This window comes from Diabrotica undecimpunctata, chromosome 1 (genome assembly GCF_040954645.1).
Source record: "Diabrotica undecimpunctata isolate CICGRU chromosome 1, icDiaUnde3, whole genome shotgun sequence".
Classification (NCBI taxonomy): domain Eukaryota; kingdom Metazoa; phylum Arthropoda; class Insecta; order Coleoptera; family Chrysomelidae; genus Diabrotica; species Diabrotica undecimpunctata.
This window is the reverse complement of record NC_092803.1, coordinates 209,190,818-209,209,799: the sequence shown is the minus strand read 5'-3', so window position 1 is coordinate 209,209,799 and position 18,982 is coordinate 209,190,818. Positions and strand designations below refer to the sequence as shown.

Below are 18,982 nucleotides of genomic sequence, written 5' to 3'. Positions count from 1 at the left end.
AGATCTTTAATGCAGAGGTTTCTCCTTGCCTTCTGCATCCTTATGCCATTGACCATTTACTTGATTCATTCGCCTTTGGTGCTAATGTCCTAACCCTTTCACTTACCAACTCATCTGCCCGAAGCCTTAGGTCAGTAAGTGCGGGATTGCTTATACCGGCAATCGCTCGGTGGAATTTTCGCCATATCTTGCTACTCTCACTTAGTGTAGCTTGCAGACCAATGCAGTTGCCCGGGGTGTGGCACGTGGAGCCATAAGTGAGAGTTAGTTGTCATATGAGGACTAGCTATCAAGAACCATTACCCGTCTATGGGTAGGCGAGCTTTTTTACCAAGAGATTTGTAACTTGTAGGTATAGAACTTCCTGCAAGGTTCCTGTTGCTTAGTATTCGCATATTTGTAAATAAACTAATAAATCGCTGTTCATAAACAAACTAATAAAAATATCCAGTAGCTTACAGGTTCAGAAATGCGATCTAACATATCGAGTACTACTCTTGATCCTTAGGTCAAATCTTCGTGATCATTGTTAGCGATTCTTGATCCTTAGGTCAAATCTTCGCGATCATTGTTAGTGATTGTTTGTGCAGTGTAAAAGACAAACAAACAGTATAAGCTACTTCCACAAAAAACCCAAAATTTATAGCCGAACATTTATGAGCATTTCACACATACATTGCTTCAATCAGTTATGTCAATATTATTTTACAATTGTTTCATTTAGGTACTTTATTTTTATATTTAGGTATTATCTATAATAATATTCGTTAAAATATTAGTTACTACGGAATAATGTCTCCTAAATATGATAAAATAAAAAAAAATTTTACGCAAATCGTAATAAGTAAATGTAAAATTAAAAAAAAAACAGTGACTTGTGCTCATATTCACATTTAACTGAATACTGAAATGCTGCACATTTTGATAATGCTAAGTATCAGTGTCCTATTTATAGACCAGTAAAATAAAAGTTATAAAATTTATATTTCCAAGATTTATTAATAAGTATAATGTATAATAAACATTTATCAACAAGCATAATTCCGTAAACGATAATAAAGGGACGATATGAAACTTTTACAATTAAATATGTGTAAATTTAAACGAAGTTAGCAAATTGGTCCGATATTGATCATTCTTCTGTTGAAAAGATATTGGAAATATAAAACAACATAAATTATACTTCAGTGTACTAAGTACTGCCTAAAATACCTATGGAAATTTTTTTAAAGGTTATCAAATTAAATTTTCAGTAATTTATAGATATGGCGCTAAATATATCAAAGATAAGTGGAAATAATGTATATATTTCTTATTAATAAGTTTATAACATAATTATAAGTTTCTTGCTTCAAACACGGAAGATTACTGTGCTGGATTTAGCGTTAAAGTAATTTATCAATCGTTTCAATCTGAGTCGCATCTTAAAAACTGGACAGTGTAATTTTCTGGAGCTATTGTCAAACCAGTTTTACATTCCATGGTAAATTCTGGCGTTCCGGGGAATTTATGCACTGAATAGTTTCTAATGATTTCCGAAAAAATAGTAAAAAGTGCACTCTTCGCTAAAACTTCACCTAAACATGTCCTTTTGCCTAAAAACATAAGAAATATCAATATATATATATATATATATATATATATATATATATATATATATATATATATATATATATATATATTTATATATATATATATATATATATATATATATATATATATATATACATGTATATAAAAGTAAGAAAAAAAAAAGAAGTATTTGTTGACCCCTTTGGAAAAAATATAAATATGTTTGCATGGGTTGGAGTGAATAAAAAGATAATTATTCTTTACTAGTTAAGCTTTCAATTGTATTTACAATTATTTTTAAGAGCCAAAATAAAATGACAAAATTAAAGTGGAACGAATAATTGCAAAAAAGTAGTAACTCACGAAATAAAATTAGGTTTGTTAACAAAATTTTGCTGCTACATATACTTAAAAAGTATTATTATAAAATGTCATTGGTCCAATAAATGTTTCATTTTCTTTTTTGAATTATTTTAGACAGGTAATCTTGACAACATTATTTAAATAAAAATTATAAATAAATTAGAATGGCAACCAATAGAAAATAATTACCAATAACCCTCGATGTAATGAATGCCAACTTTTAGTTTGTATTTTAATTTATTTTTGACCATTATATTGCCGACATGAAAATTTTGTTAAATACTCTTTTGTAAAATGATTTGTAATGACGTTAGTAGTTTGCAATAATATTGTTTCTTTGATCTTTTGATTTTTGTCTATTATTGATAAGGTTACACAATCTTTCTGAACTATACTATATATATATATATATATATATATATATATATATATATATATATATATATATATATATATATATATATATATATATATATTATATATATATATATATATATATATATATATATAATATATATATATATATATTATATATATATATATATATATATATATATATATATATATATATATATATATATATATATATATATATATATATATATATATATCCTGACAAACGAAGACCTCAAGATGGCGCCTTGTAATTAGGTTTTTTTTTTAAATACTTTTGCGTAGGTCAACGGTTATTTTATCGCATAACTTTTAAGCATTGGTGATACTAGAATATTAAATTTTCAGGTATTCTAGTAATAAAAGGTACTTTAAGTCTGTATAATACACCGTTTTCTACAAAAATCGATTTGAAAATTTTTGGTTTTTTGTTATGAAAGTTAAATTAATATTTTTTGCACTAGCTGGCTTTGAACTGTCAACAGAAGTATAACCTACGTTTTTTATTGTCAAATTGTTGTCAGTTTCCGAAGTTTACTATTTAGTTTTTACTTTGTGTGGCATTTAAACACAACAATTTCAGTTCAACAAAAATATTTTTACGCTGATATGCTTTTAGTTTATGGCGAAATGAGGTGTTTTAACGCTCAAGCAGCAGAACGTAAATAAGCTAAAAAATTTCTCAATCGTGAGCATCACACTCATTCAACATATACAGCTCTTCATCAACATATAGATAGATAGATAGATAGATAGATAGATAGATAGATAGATAGATAGATAGATAGATAGATAAAAACAGGTTCAGTAGTACGAAAAAATAAAGAAACAGGGCGACATAATGATGAAACAGCAGCACATGAAGATGTTATTTTAATGGAAGTTAAGAGAAATCCAGAAATTAGCGTTCGAAGACTATCTGTCATGTATCCCACAATTTCAAAATCTTATGAAAAGTAAAGAATGAATGAAATGGAAAACCACATACCTATACCAAAAGGCATGAAATATTCTGGATAGAAAAGGTTTCCATTGCTATTTAAAAACCTTTCGGGTCGAAATACTTCCGGATCTTTCCAATAGTCCTTATTATGATTTACTGAATATATATTTATTAATATTGTCGTATCCTAAAATCAAATTAAATATATAAAAGGCATTGAACGATTAAGGGAAATTTAGAGCCAACCACTTACTTTAGGTATTGAATAGTTTTCTAAAACGGTATTTGTAGTAGCTCTTCTCGGTCCTGTGACAGGCATCACGTGATACATCCGTAGCACTTCGCAAAGAACTGCTTCAATGTAGGGAACCCTAAAAATGTGATTACATAATTTTATTACGGTTACATCTTCTTCTATCTACAATCTAGAAGCAGAAACCCAACCAAACCCTAAGACATACGTGATACTATTCTAGTGCCAAGAATACACAGGAATTTATCAATGGGCAATTTTCTATAAGACATTTCTTTAATAATATTTATATTGTTACATATTGACAGACAACTTACTTTTTGTAATTATATTACAGATTGTAAATATATTGGGATGTTAAAAAAAATTATATGTTGTTCTTCAGATAATCCCGTATTTTTTATTAGATATTATTATCTCATAGTTATTTGAGATTATATCTTATAATATTAGGTTTATTGATTTTTTTTAAGTTTCAGAAGAAAATTACCGACGAGTGGGTTATGGTAGGTTTTTATAGATGCTATTGATTTTTTTTAATCTTATTATTAAAGAATAGCTAATCTGATTTCTTATTTAGTTGCTCCAGTGTCTTCGGGTCATCGCCATGTATACAACCATCTGTTTGATAATTTGAAGAAGGTATTGGTGATTATTCGGTTTGTAATAAATAATGCTTCGCTTATAGTATCGTATGGTATATTTATTTAAACACACTAGATACTTATGATTTGGTTTATTAGTTATCAAAGTACAATACTAGATAGTACTCAGTTGACGTTGACAATATTAACTTAGACCATTCTCTTGATTCTTCTTTCTTAACAATAATGATAATGCTAATAATCCCGTGATTTCCAGCTATTTAACACACGTGAGTTTGTTATCATAATATGTTTGTTATTTGTTAATTGATTCACGTTATTTAATAATCTTTGGACTAAATTGCAAATTTCACTAGGTCAGAGTGTGTCCTCGTTACAACGATATTTTCAATGTAAACAAATAATATATTTTCTCAAATGTGTGTCACGTTATTAAAAAGATTACTTGAATCTGATGCTTAATTAAATCCCGTTACAGGTTGCTATGTTATAGGAAAACAAAGCTCTTTGCTAATATTTCAGTCAAAACTGTCAAGTTTATTAAAACAGTTTAAAGATATACATTTTTTTTGTAAACAACTCACTGTTAGTTACAAACTTATATTACAACTTACCTGTGTCTATCACTATAATCAATATGTTCGTTTTTGCTAAACGCCTTCCAAAGACATTTTCTGGATTTTTCTTGAACTTCTGGGTGTACAATCATTGCAAAAAATACATAATCTAGTGTGCTAGTAGTAATTTGAGACCCCGCCAAAAACATGTCTAAGCACACCATTAACAACTGGTTCTCTACAAAAATAATACAACTAATAGTAACAGAATTGTTTGACAAATACGTGACGTAACCAATAAAAAACAGTTTTCACTTCACAAGAGTACTATTTAATGCTGAAAGTACCTGTGAACGTGCTGTCTGGATCCTTATTGATTTTCATCTCGGTTATAAAAGCATAAATTAAATCGTCGTTTCTTCCAGGCGTCCAATTTGCGTAGTGTTCGTTTACTGTTTCCAAAATTAGATCTTTCATTTGTGCATTTACCTGTTGGACCAAGTTATATCCACTTTTTTCAGGAGCTATAAACCTAAGCCATGGAAAGGGACTTAGCAATCCTCCTGCAATGTCAAACGCCCGCGTTCTTTCTTCAAGAACCTTTAATAACCTATTGGATTAACTGTATTAATATATTAATTATATTTTAAACAATATATGTTTTATTTAAAGAGAAGTCTTTTCTGTATCTTGTTGTATTTTATAAATACCAAACCTTCACAAAACTATTTCTTAATGTTAAGTAAGAATTAAAGTTCATAAAGAATTATTCACAAATAAAAATTAAGCTTAAAATTATTTTATTTACCTATTTAAAAGATCATTCTGTTTGTCCAATCGAACTCCAGATACAAATGCCCACAAAATACTTAGTATTGTTACAGTGAATATTTCATCAACGCGCAGTTCTTTTCCTTCGTTTTCTTTCAATATATTCAAAATCTCAGTAACTTCGTCTCTTAAAAACACTTCCATAGAGCTTTTTCCCATACCTAGATATTTAAGATGGTTTGTTACAAACTTTCTTTGTATTTGCCAAAGTCTACCACTTACAATCGTTATTCCTAAAACAATGGAAGAACAAACCAGTAATAATCCAAATTTTAATATTTAGAAATTTGAAGAAATTTCTACCTTTTGATTATAGTATATAATTGCATTTGTTTAAAAGTGTTTTTTCTCGTGAGGTATTTCTGTGTAATAAGAACTAATAAACGCATTGTACTTGCAGCATGCTTTTTATATTTACATTTGTATTTCCATTTACAAAAAATCCTTGCTTGTCTATTTACGAAATCAGAGTTGGAAGTACTGCAACACACATGTCGTTTCCTGAACCCTTCTACAAAGTTTAAAGTTTTTAAAATTATTAATTTAAAGACCCTAATTTTTTTAAATTTTAGTACCAGAAATTCACTAGTACAAGAGTTGACAAGTCTTTATACTCCTTATTGTAGGAAGAGGTATGTGTCAACATTTTTTTTTCTATTCCGTACATTTTTTCCATAGGTTCCATCCACTTTTCCTTGCTAGTTTGGCGCCGCTAATAGAGTAGAACTGCTGCGCTGTCATATCTTCACTAAAATAATCCCATAATAAAAGAGTTTCTTTGCTTCCCAGTCCTTTGGACTGGACAATTCGATACATCGGTATATCTATAAACTATCCATGTGTTTTTAGGCCTTCTTGTAGTAAATGAAGGAGTAAAAAAGTAGTAGAAGGAGTAAATAATTTGTTCTTTGCAGCCCATGGAACCCTTTCTGTTGAGGCTCTATTATATTGTTTGGAGAACAGTGTTGGTAAATACACTGAGCTACATAGGATGTGACCAATTTGTACAAAGTCGGAAGACAAGTAATTGAGCGATACTTGGCTGGATCTTGGGTGTTATTTTGATCATTCGGTATTATATAAGAGGTTCCCTGAGTAAGAAATGGGGGTATTTTCTGCGGATTAGAAATAATATGATTAATTAATATTATTAAAAGCTCATGAACACTCCAAAACTTCTTTAGCCAGAAATTTTGAACTCCGTCTGGTCCAGGAGATTTCCAGTTATGAAGTTCTTTGATAATGTTTGAGACTTCTTTAGTGGTGAAAGGTTTATAAGCTGTTCGTCGTTTCTTCAATCCATGTTGGCATCGAAAGTTGTTTCCCCAAAACTCATAATTTTTTTCAGAGAACAATATTAAGAAACATCGTAACCAGGGTCACTTCAGCAGCCTAAATAAGATACTGCCAAAATATGAATAATAAAATCGTAATACCAAAAATTGCTTTTAAATACTAAATATTTATATTTATGACATATAATTTCTGCTGACTGAAAATTATTATCCAACCTCACTTTAAAACAGTTCTGATTTATTTAAAGAAAACTAACTACTCGCAAAATAATCGGTGAAACTGGAATATCAATCCTCTCTTCGGAAGTTAAGGTATGTACTATTCTATTTTTAATTTAATGATCATTAATATTTTCAATTTTTTTAAGGCCTATCGCAATTATGTTAATTCATGAATTTTAATTTTCTCAATTTAAATCACATTTCTGTACTCCAATAATAATTTATAAATCAAATTGTTTCTCTTACTCTCTGGAACAAATTCTGGATATCTCTGCTGTGGAAACTGTGGAAAAACTAAAATTCTAATTAGACGAGTTAAAAAACACTCCCGACCTATTCCACAGTTTCAGGGCTCCCCTTCGTCGAAAAATCCTCGTCGGCCTTCCCAAAAAACCTATTATCCGTTGCTAACAGCAACCAACGTCCTTTTTTCTTTTCGTCTTCTATTTTTTTTTAAACCATAAAACTGTCCTGTTCTGACACATTTGTCAATCCACATTAATTTCTCATAATCACTTTAATCACATCTAATTTGGTAATTTATAAAAAAAAATGTTAAGATATAAAACTTATTCTATTACAATGCTAATACAATTTATTCTTTTCATCTCCACATCATTGTAATTTCTTATTTAACAAAACCCCTATTAATTTAGTTCCCACAGACTTGCTTGACAGTTTATTTTCTGACGTTTTTTAAAATTTCTATGTTTAAATATTTTTTAAGAATTCTTCTTTTTTTGTTCTTTTTAAGGTTTAGACGATTCACCTATACACTAGGCAACTATACTATTCAGAAATTATGAACACTATACCAGGTAAGTCAAAATTAATTTATTTAACAATTTACTAATCTTTTTCTCTCTTTTATTTCAGAGTCGAACCCACATTGTGATGGCTTCATAAAATTCATGAACAACAAACTCATATAAAAATCCATTTAAGTTGTATCCTTTTTAACATATTGAAATCATTTCAATATATATATATATATATATATATATATATATATATATATATATATATATATATTAAAAAAACACCCATGTGGGATACTCCACACATGACTATAATATAATAATTGTTTACTGTTTTCCATTTCTTGTCCAAAACGACTCACCTCTTATTATCCCCATATTTCGTAAATAAAAAAAGAAGTTCCTTGGTCGCGCTAGAAATTCCTCTCTCTTGAATATAGCTTTAATAGCAGCATGGTTAAATACCACAATGACATTTTCCTTGCCGTTTCGAAGACCAATGACGTCAGATTTATATTTTTTAGACAAATATAACTGGGTGAGATGGTCCGATTTAAATATTTTTAAGAGCTTTTTCACTTCTAGCACAGTTCCTACAATAGGATACCAAGTCGGACCTAAAACGAATTAAATATTTTATGAGCATTGATTTATTTTTATATTACTAAATCTTTTGTTTATTATTCATATAATTCTCTTATTCTACGAACCATGCCATCTTTGTCTTTTTTAGAAGATTTGTATATTAAAAAAGTTTATTTAAAAATTCTTTATACAAGATATATAATTAAAAAGACCCTTTCGGGCTACAGCACAGAACGTTTTCGGACTCATAGGTTCATCATCAGTGTATTTACCAGGTGTACCTAAGTCAAGCCACTAAATATTTAGGTAAAACCCTTAAAATGGGATAAAATTTGATATTTGTTACATTTTTGTTAAAAAAATTTTAGGGCAAAGCCCAGGAGAATCAGTTTTTTGCGTCCATTTTAAGATTTAAAAGTTGATATTCTCAGTAAAATTCAGCTCGTTCGTATGATTTTTAGAGGTCAAATGAATCATATCAGTACAGTAGGAAAAAAATGGAAAGACATACATATCTGATGCAAATTTACTTCCATAGACAACCAATTGAAAGAGTTGCCTATCGGCGATATTAAACTATTATAGTCATAAAAATGCTTATGCAAGTATACATAGAAACACTTCAAAACAAATCAAATAAGATGAAACAAACTACCAAAGAATGCAAAAAATAAGAATGGTAAAAGGCAACCCAAATTAGGCAAATGACAGGATAGAGAAAAAGATGGTACAGTAGGCTGTACTGTAGACTCTCGCGAGCTTTCATACTATGTTTTCTCAATTTTTAAAATTTAAATAATAGTTTTAAAATAGAATAAAGTAATTTTTTATTTATATTTTAAACAAATTGTATTATATTAAAATAATTCAATAAATATTTTAGTCAGTTGAACAACTTTTATAACAATAAGTCACTTTTGGAGAATGGCTGAACTTTTGCGTAAAGTTGTCTTATGAAATCGATCTACCGTACAAAATCCTGCGTAATTCCAGTTTGGCAATTTATTTGTAGGAAAAGCTCCACTTTTGTACTATATTTTTTACCGATCACCAAATTCGCAGCTAATATTTTAGGATCAATTAACTTTCAAAAGAATTAAAAATTAAATTTTTAAAATAATAAACTTTTTTTCACCTCCAGATAAGTATTGCCCTGTCTGGCAGATAGCTGTTTGGAGAATAGACATTTATTCATAGAATAAAATGTACCCATCTTTTCACTCAAATTATGTTACGATTACTTATCTGTTAGCTAAACGTAAAATTTATTTCAAAAAACACCAATATTTAATGAATTGCCAAAGAAATCACACTAAAATGTAAAGAAAAATTTAATAACGAATAAAAAAAACATTACATTCATATTAGTGATTCTTCTGAGATTTCTCCAGAACACTAAAATATTATATAAGGTTAGCTCAAACATCTTTATTTTCAGACAGTTCAATGGAGTATTCATTTAACAATTCATCATCAAAATTGTTTAAATTTTAATTTTTTTAATATTGTTCTGAAGCTATTTTCTTGTGGCATTTTAAAGTAATTACTATTTAAATGGGAATAAGCCACAATTAAAGGTTAAAGTACGTTTATTGACGTTTCATTAGTAAATTAAACAAATTTTAATTTCTTGCTAGGTTATAGAATGTTGCTGTAGATAGATTAGAATGTTTGAATCTTTCCAACTTTACAGTTACTTCCATTGAATAAAATAGTACCTAAACCTTCTCTTCCATACATAAAAAGGTCTGTTACATATTTAGTTTTTATGTGGAAATTTTATTCATGGATTGTTTAGTGGACTTCTTAAAAATCGCTTCACTATACAGTGTGTCCGTAAAGTATGGAATAAATTCGATATTTCCAAAATTAATCCAGGAGGAATGTATCCACGGACCGTGATCTCTACTTTCTCCGGTCGAATCAAGCTATGGATAGTGCGACTGTAAAGTGCGACCTTATCTCATTCCCGAGGGTTCAAGCCAGCGACACATTTAGTAAATTATCAAAGGCAACTTTTGGATGCCATTTCAATGACCCCCTTTTAAATGAATTATACTAATTTATTTGATCCGAGACATCTATGAAGGATTTTCCTGCATTATATTCTAATACAACCTGTGGTTTAAGTTTGTGTTCTCTTCCTTGTATCACATTTACCATAGAAGGCATATGCTTCAAACTTATAGCAAGCACATCTCGCAGATTCTTCCACTTTAAAACCATTACACCATTATTATCATTTTGCGTTGCAACAATATTAACTTTTTTTAGTGTTATTTTAGTACCATCCAGTTGTCCGCATATAGTGTTCTACCAAAATCTAAATATGGCTTCATAAATTCCATAACCACTTTCAAGGATATAGACATACCAGGCTGAGCTTCCTTTCCAGCATAAACTTAAACATTTTAACCCCATACCGATGCTTTTTGTTTTGCAGGTACTGTCTAAAACTTAGCTTACCTTAAAATGGTACCATCGACTCATCTATACTCAATGACATTTCGGGAATTACTCAGTGATTTAACTTATCCACTAGTAAGTCAATAAGGGGGGGAACCTGATGAAGCCGATCTCCGGGAACCTATGTTGAGTTATCCGAAATATGAAACCAAATCAAATCGGTTTTTGGCCATGTAGTCTATCAGTTTGTTATTATATAATATGTAACTGTGTGTTTTTCCAATTATAAGCCAGAAAGGGGAATACCCACTAAACTTGTTTGAGTTACTAACAGGGATACCACTTTCTTATCAAAAAACAAATAAAAGAAATTAAAAGGGCTGGCATCTTGCGTTGTATCTATTAGATCGGGGTTTACGCCTACTTCTTCGGAATTCGTATTATAATTTATACTTTTAATCCTTTGCTGATCAGGTATTTGCCAATCTTCACATATGGAAACATTCTCAGGTGCTGGTTCTCGCTCATTATTTAACTATTCATTTCTCAAAACCTCATTTTCACTAATTCCAACACTGTCCGAATCTTCACTGTCTAGTGCATACTCTGGGTCCGCCAGGTCACTGTCATGGAACTCCGAAATGACGATGATCCGCTTCGTATTTCTACAGTCTTAAACAAATGCATTATTATCTTCTCTTCTTTGGAATACATTATTACAATTTACAATCGCGCCTGTATCGGAAAGCAACTACAGACAACTAAACTACCAGTTAGAGGTTTCAAAAAGATATTTAGGTTGCAAAATATATAGAAGCTTTGCTTCTATACATTTAGAAATTTTAAAAACTAGCAGGAATAGAAGAGGCTAGAGCACGTTTTAAAAAGATACAAAGGTTGCGTACAAGACTAACAACCTCGAAATAAATATTTTTTGCACTGTACTATCCTATAAAGAACGAAGAAGTATTTCTTAAGATAAAAACAACACATGCTATCGAAAAAATCGCGTCGCTAAAATGGAATTGGGCAAGACACGTCAGTCGCCAGATTATCAGACAACCGATGGACAAAACGTATTCTTAAGTGGAGACCAACACAAGAAGCACTACGTAGCAGAGGACACCCACCGACCAGAGCGACTGACGATCTAAAGTGTGTTATTAAAAACTTGAAAGGTTTCAAAATCGACTACTATGTCTTTATATTTAATAGAAGAATTATCTAAGCTATTTAAATAATTTAAGATATATACTTACCAGGAGGATAATTTTTTGGTTTTATAGTCAATGAAAACAGATAAAAAGAAATAACAACAATTACCAATACTACCGAAAACCACATGATAAAGAAGAGAAGTCAGTACTATAGCAGCATTATCATTGTTTCTGTGTTAAGTAATAAAATAATTAGAAATTCAATTGTGGCATTTATTTATCGTGTTCTTTATCATAAATTTCCAATTTCAAACAGATAATACATTAAAATTCCGAAATTAATGATAGGGAAAGCGAGGAAGAAGTTTCGATAACTCAACTAAAAATATAACTAGCTATATCTAATGAATGATGATATACATTCAAAAAACATTTAAAACTCCATAAATTGTGGAAAATTTTAAATAAATACACTCACAAGATTCGTTAGCATACAAATTGGTGAAAAAGTTAATCAAATACACTTGTAGGTAAATTATTTTTTCCCGAAAAGTACCTATTCTATTCTTTTTTGGCCCTTATTTTTTTTTTCTTGTCTAAAGTCTCATAAGCTGCTTTTTAATAAATATTCTCAAACTTTTATGATTATTACTAAGTAAGTTAATAATAATAATAATAATAGCAGAAGGTACTGGGTTTTTTCTCTGGTGGTGGAAATACTAGTATTTCTGCTCGATTACATTAACAGGCAAGATATCAACCAAAAGAGCCCAACACATAAAAAAGAAAGGAATAACACCAGTTTTTAGAACAAACAACAACTTGGGCAAATATATTAAAAACAACAAGAGCCAAAATAAAAAGCACTTACACAGTGGTGTATACAAACTTAAATGTGGAGACTGCCCAAAATCTTACATCGGTCAAACTGGTAGAAATTTTAACAAACGTATAGCAGAACATAAAAAGGCTTTTAATAATAGAAAAACAGATTCTATATATGCACTTCACCTTCTAAATCATAATCATTATTTTAATGACGAATTTCAAATTCTTCACATACAAAATAAAGGGCTTAAGTCATCTTTATTAGAATCTATGGAAATTAACAAATTAAAAAATATAGATATAATTCTGAATAACCAACTTAAAACAAACAGTGTGAATGACCAACTTCGGACAAACCTTTCTATAAAGTGTAAACACATACCATAAATAGATCGCTTGAGAAAGGCACTCTGCCGAAACAGCTGTAGTGATAAGATATTATAATAAATTTTGTGTAAGTTTTGAAAACAAAGCTTTCAGTGTTTTATTGTGATAAGAATGAATTCAAGAAAGTGGATGATGTGGATGAGTTGGCTGTATACCATCGTTAAAAAACTTATACAGAAGTAAAACACTTCACATTTGTATGTAAGTATAAAACATTTAATTTAAAAGTTTTTTAAAAAGTGTGGTCAAAATTTACACAGGTGCATAACGTGACGTTTTCGATCTCGTTCAGATCATCTTCAGTGCTTTATTTTGTAATTGAAGCTAATACTAAAAAAGTAGCTGTGACATCAATATATGGTTTTACATGTTTCAAAATTTAAATTCTAATATGACCCTAGGTCGATGACATTGGATAAAGATTTAATACTTAAAGAGCAACATGTATCTTTGCTCGACTTGGACACGTGGTTCTTGTCAGTTAAAACGACACAGACCACAGAGTTGGTCTGTACAACATATACCACCTACGAAAATGAGTAACGGACATTGGGCATGCACTGATGACGAAAAGGTAAATATATTTCTTAAACACTTGGAAACTACCTTTATTTCTACCTTTACACAAATCTAAAACGAGGTATTAAGATTAGGATATTTTCCTTCACAATGGAAAGTGGCTTAAGTTACTTTTATTCAATAAAATAGGCAAACTTTTAGAAGCCGTAACTTTATATAGACCCATTAGTTTATTACCAATTGTTACTAAAATTCTTAAGAAACTAATAATAAAGAAATTGAGTTATTTCCTAGAAGAAAACTGCTTAGCTCCTGACTACCAATTTGGTTTTCGACAAAGACAAGCTGCAATTGACCAAGTATACAGAGTTGTTAATATCATAAACCAGGATTTGAAGGAAAAGCAGTATTGTTCTGCAGTCTTCTTGGACATCACACAAGCTTTTAAAAGTGTGGCATATAGGCTTGCTTTATAAAATTAAACAATAACTACCATCTGAATACTATACGATATTTAAATCCTACATAACAGATAGACATTTCTAGATAAAATACGGTACGCTGATAACAGCATTGAGACCTAAAAACTCTGGCGTACCTCAAGGTAATGTGCTTGGTCCACTCTTATATCTATTATACACGGACGACCTACCCACTTCTGATCAGTGTTCCTTGGCAACATTTGCTGATGACATTGTCATCGTCTCTTCGCACACAAATTCGATCGAAACATCTAAAAGTTACAAATCCACTTAAACACCATTCAGATGTGGTTAAGAAAATGGCGAATCAAGGTTAATGAAAGTTAAACCATGTAACTTTCACAACATATCCACCTGTACAACTAAACAATCAAGATATACCACAATCCGATAGTGCAAAATACCTTGGTATTCATCTTGATAGACGACTAACTTGGAGAAACCACATCTTCAATAAACGAAAACAACTTATATTAAAATTAAGACAACTTTATTGGCTACTTGGAAGAAGATCCTGTTCCTAATGAAGTCATACATCGTGACCTCGCTGTGAGTGTTATGCGCGAAGAAATAAAAAAGTGTAGTAATAGGCATTTAAAGCGGTTAGAAATTTACCCAAATTCTAGTGCGATAAACCTACTGGACAACAGCAGGGAAGTGAGAAACACAAACACACAGACACAAACCTTTGAAGTTTACATTACATTACTTACATTAATTTTAGTTAAATTTAATAAGGAAGGTAGCAGCACTGGCAGGTATTCTTTGCTCATGTTAATTTATCTGTTTGAATTATCAAGTTTAATTATTGTCCAAACTGGACAGATTGCAAATCTTACTTGAAAAATAAAATTGACAAAAACTGTTATAATGACCACATCTATAAATACTGACCTATACAAAATTGAACATTTCGGCTAATAAGCATTATAATATCGTTCGCTCATGTAATGACAATTGTGGAATCTGGATCTTCTCATAATTTGATTAGTTATGGTACGATTCTGACAATGACTTCAGATGGTAGACTACAACTGCAGACGACAATTACAGTTGCCGCTGCGCGGACGTCAGTATTTTGCAGTATTAATTTATATGGGACAGATTTCGGCATCTGACTGTCAAGTCAAGTCAAGTCAAGTCAAATTTATTAATCACATGCGACATTATACAAAGTACATGTATGAGACAAGTCAAAGTTACAGAAATACATCTTAAAAGTATATAAATTAATAAACACGATAAAACATACTTAAAAGTTATTTTTAGAATATGGCTCTAGCTCACAAATGTATTGATGTACACACCTCCGAAAGTTTGGCTGATGTAAATTCATTCGTATATCTATTGGTAATTTGTTAAAGAAACTTATGGCTGCATAGTGTGTGCTACTTTCCAACAAAACAGAACGATGTTGTGGAAGCATAAAGTGATTGTCTCTGAATCTTGTTGAATAAACATGGTTAAATTGAAATTTATTAAATTTATAAATTTTGCTATGTAAATACATTATACACGAAAATATATACAGACCAGGAATTGTAAGAATATTGTTTTGTCTAAAGATGCCTCTACAAGAATCTCTAAATTTCATTTTATACATTATCCTAATAGCTCTTTTCTGAAGTACGAATATCTGCTCTAACTCAGAGGTACAACCCCAGACTTCAATGCCATATTTGGCTATTGAGTAAAAATGGGCAAAGTATACTGTTTTTAATACTGATGTATGAAAGAGACGTGAAAGAATTCTCAATGCATAACATGCGCTACTTAATCTGGATTTCAAATTAGAAATGTGGTTTGACCATTTACAATTACTGTCTAGAAGTACCCCCAGCAACTTCGTGCAGTCTGTTTTATCTATTGCTGCTTCTATAGTGGCTTGATGGTTTAATAAATTATTTGACGTGAAAATCATATACTTTGATTTCTCTTTATTCAAAACTAATTTGTTGGATAAGAAATAACTGTTGATGGTGGATAGTATCTGTGTGGTTTTATTTTGCAAATTTTGATCAGACGTTCCTGTGACTAGAATGTTAGTATCATCCGCATAACTGATGATGTTAACCCCAGTCAGTGAATTAGTTAACAAAGCCATATCATTAATAAATACTATAAAAAGTAGAGGACCCAATACACTACCCTGAGGGATACCATAATGGATATCCAATGTGTTTGATTCGTTTACAAGTTCATTAGATGTTATCTTTACTTTTTGTCTTTTATTCTCTAGGTAGGAAGTAAACCATTTTAGAACTACACCACGAATACCAATACCCTCAAGTTTTATTAGCAACAAATTATGATCCAAAGTGTCAAAAGCCTTGGACAAATCGAGGAATAAACCACATGCCTTCTCTCGTCTGTCCAAAGCATCCAACACTAAGCTGACGAAATTTGCAAGAGCTGTAGTTGTAGACTTAGAAGATATAAAACCATCTTTAAAATTATCCAAGACACTATGCTTTTTTAGGAATGCGTTCATTCTAGTATAAACCAGAGTTTCAATTATCTTTGAAAACACAGATAAGAGACTTATGGGACGATAGTTGTTAAGGTCATCTTTATCACCACTTTTGAATAAAGGGATTACAATAGATAGTTTAAACATACTAGGAAATATTCCTTGTTGAAAAGAGGCATTACAAATATCCGTCAGTGGATCTGCGAGAGCATGAATGTATTGTTTTAATAACTTAGGGGAAATCTGATCAAAACCACAACTATGTTTGGATTTAAAACTTTCGACTATACTAGTTATTTCCTGTGGGTTAGTAGGATATAAAAACATAGAACAACTATTACGGTTTTTTGATGCTGATGTAAACCCACCTATTTTAGTAGGACTGCAACTGCTGTTCGGCAGAACGCCAGCTGCTGTGTCGACCGAACAAACACAGTACTTCCGTTAGTGCCGTCGCGAATTTGGACGACATGGAAGTATTGACAAACAAAGAAGTGATTGTTTTATTGTCCTAATGTCTAAATATCTCTGTTTATTCGACTGCAAAAATGCGTATTATAAACATTTACATCTCAAAGAAAATGTTTGGAAGATCGCAGAAAATGTGAATAAAATCTTTTGATCGGTGTGATTCAAAAGCTTTCTATCAGTCTAGTTAAGTACAATGGTTATTGGTTGTATATGATTTCTCTTTAAACAATAATACAATAACAAATCGTCGTCATCTTTTTCTTTGTGCAGTAAAACTTGCAGCATTTCGTACTCCATATTTTTTTAAATAATACCCAACCTGAACTGTTTTATGCCGCCAAGTAACTGAAGTAGCTGATGCTGACTTCGGAATCAATACCACAGCAATTGCTGCTGGATGGCAACGGCCGTCTGCAGTCATTGAAGGAATCGTACCTTTAGGAACTACCATTGTTAGCAGCCTCCAATGAAAATTGATCAACAGCAGATATACCAACGCTCATATGATTTTCATTGATATTAAGAAGGCGTTTGATAGAGAGATTTTGTGGTGGTCTGACATGAAAATCTCCAGTATTTCAAGACCACAATTAAAAATTATTACGGTTTGATTATATACTGTATGAAAGATTTGCTGTATTAATTATTGGGATATCATTTATTAGAGGACAATGCGATTTTGCTGCTTTCTGAAGTTAATTGTGTACACTAAGATTATTAATTTGTTTTATTTTAAGATTAATAATTTGTATCTAATGCTGAAAATATATTTTGGCACTTTGTATCTACATACAAATTCAACAGGTAAAAAGATATTTTGCTTGTTTGGGGATTACTGCTCCAATATATTTATTTCCAATTTCCACGTGTACAGCTTTCGAGGTGATAATTGGAAGAATATGTTGGTGACAACTAGTTCTGAGTCCGTTTTCACTGGATTCACTTCACCTATTTCTCCTATCCTGAAATGAGCTGAAAATAAAACGTAGATACAATATTGTCATGCAAATTCACACTAAACAGTAAATGGAAATAAAAAAAATGTGAAAACGGTAAATAAGATCACTTTATTTGTAATACTACATCTTTAAATAAATAATACACTATTTAACTATTTCCAGCACCAGTTTTTAATTGGGTCGCTCTGTAAACTTCGTTTTGTACTTTTCGGGAGTTAAAGTAATTCCTGGTATTGGTATTCCCTTTGGCATTTCGGATCCTGGATAAATACTTAGTTCGAACGATCTCAGCATTTCGCAAAAGAATGTGAATATGCAACTTTTAGCTAGCATATCTGCTAGACATCTGCGTTTTCCTATAAATGTATAAAAAATTATATTTTAGTAGTAGTAAATTAGGTTTAATTATTAATAGGTTTTTAGGTTTTTTTATTTAATTTCCCAAAAGTCAAAAAGGAAATGAAAAGAAAACAATAATTCAAAGTCCAATTCGTAGTGACAATACTCATTACTGCTGGTTGATTTTATTTTACAGTTTACCCTACAGTTTTTATTTTTCCCTAAAACTTTATTGCCAGATCTATTAACAAACTTAAAAGTTTTGAAATTTGGTGCACGCCGGTACACCGGCGGAGTTTCTTGCTAACAGATAACTGATTATGATGTTTTTCAAGAAACAATATTTGACAGAAAACGTTCTAAAAGAAGAAAAATGTGGATCAAAATGATTTCAGTATATTCAGATGTAAAAATAAAAGTAATTTGTGTAGTCTTACCTAAACCAAATGGAATTAATCTCTCGTGGTAAATCAATTTTCCATCTGAGTCTAAAAATCTTTCTGGTCGAAACACTTCAGGATCTTTCCAGTATTCTTTATCGTTGTGGACGGAATATAAACTAATTAGAACTGTGGTATCCTGCAAGT

The 18,982-nt window shown here is 30.6% G+C and overlaps 1 protein-coding gene across 1 annotated transcript in view; it reads right to left on the bottom strand.

Moving 5' to 3' along the window:
* Window positions 1-1,291: 1,291 nt before the first annotated feature.
* LOC140437335 (uncharacterized) overlaps window positions 1,292-18,982 on the bottom strand; it is a 43,900-nt gene continuing 26,209 nt past the window's right edge. Inside the window, 11 exon segments of the mRNA XM_072526812.1 lie at window positions 1,292-1,595; window positions 3,317-3,458; window positions 3,525-3,642; window positions 4,744-4,924; window positions 5,034-5,296; window positions 5,495-5,750; window positions 8,155-8,409; window positions 12,043-12,171; window positions 16,776-16,926; window positions 18,222-18,412; window positions 18,833-18,974. Of these exon segments, the coding sequence (XP_072382913.1) occupies window positions 1,408-1,595; window positions 3,317-3,458; window positions 3,525-3,642; window positions 4,744-4,924; window positions 5,034-5,296; window positions 5,495-5,750; window positions 8,155-8,409; window positions 12,043-12,171; window positions 16,776-16,926; window positions 18,222-18,412; window positions 18,833-18,974 (2,016 nt within the window). The 3' untranslated portion in view covers window positions 1,292-1,407.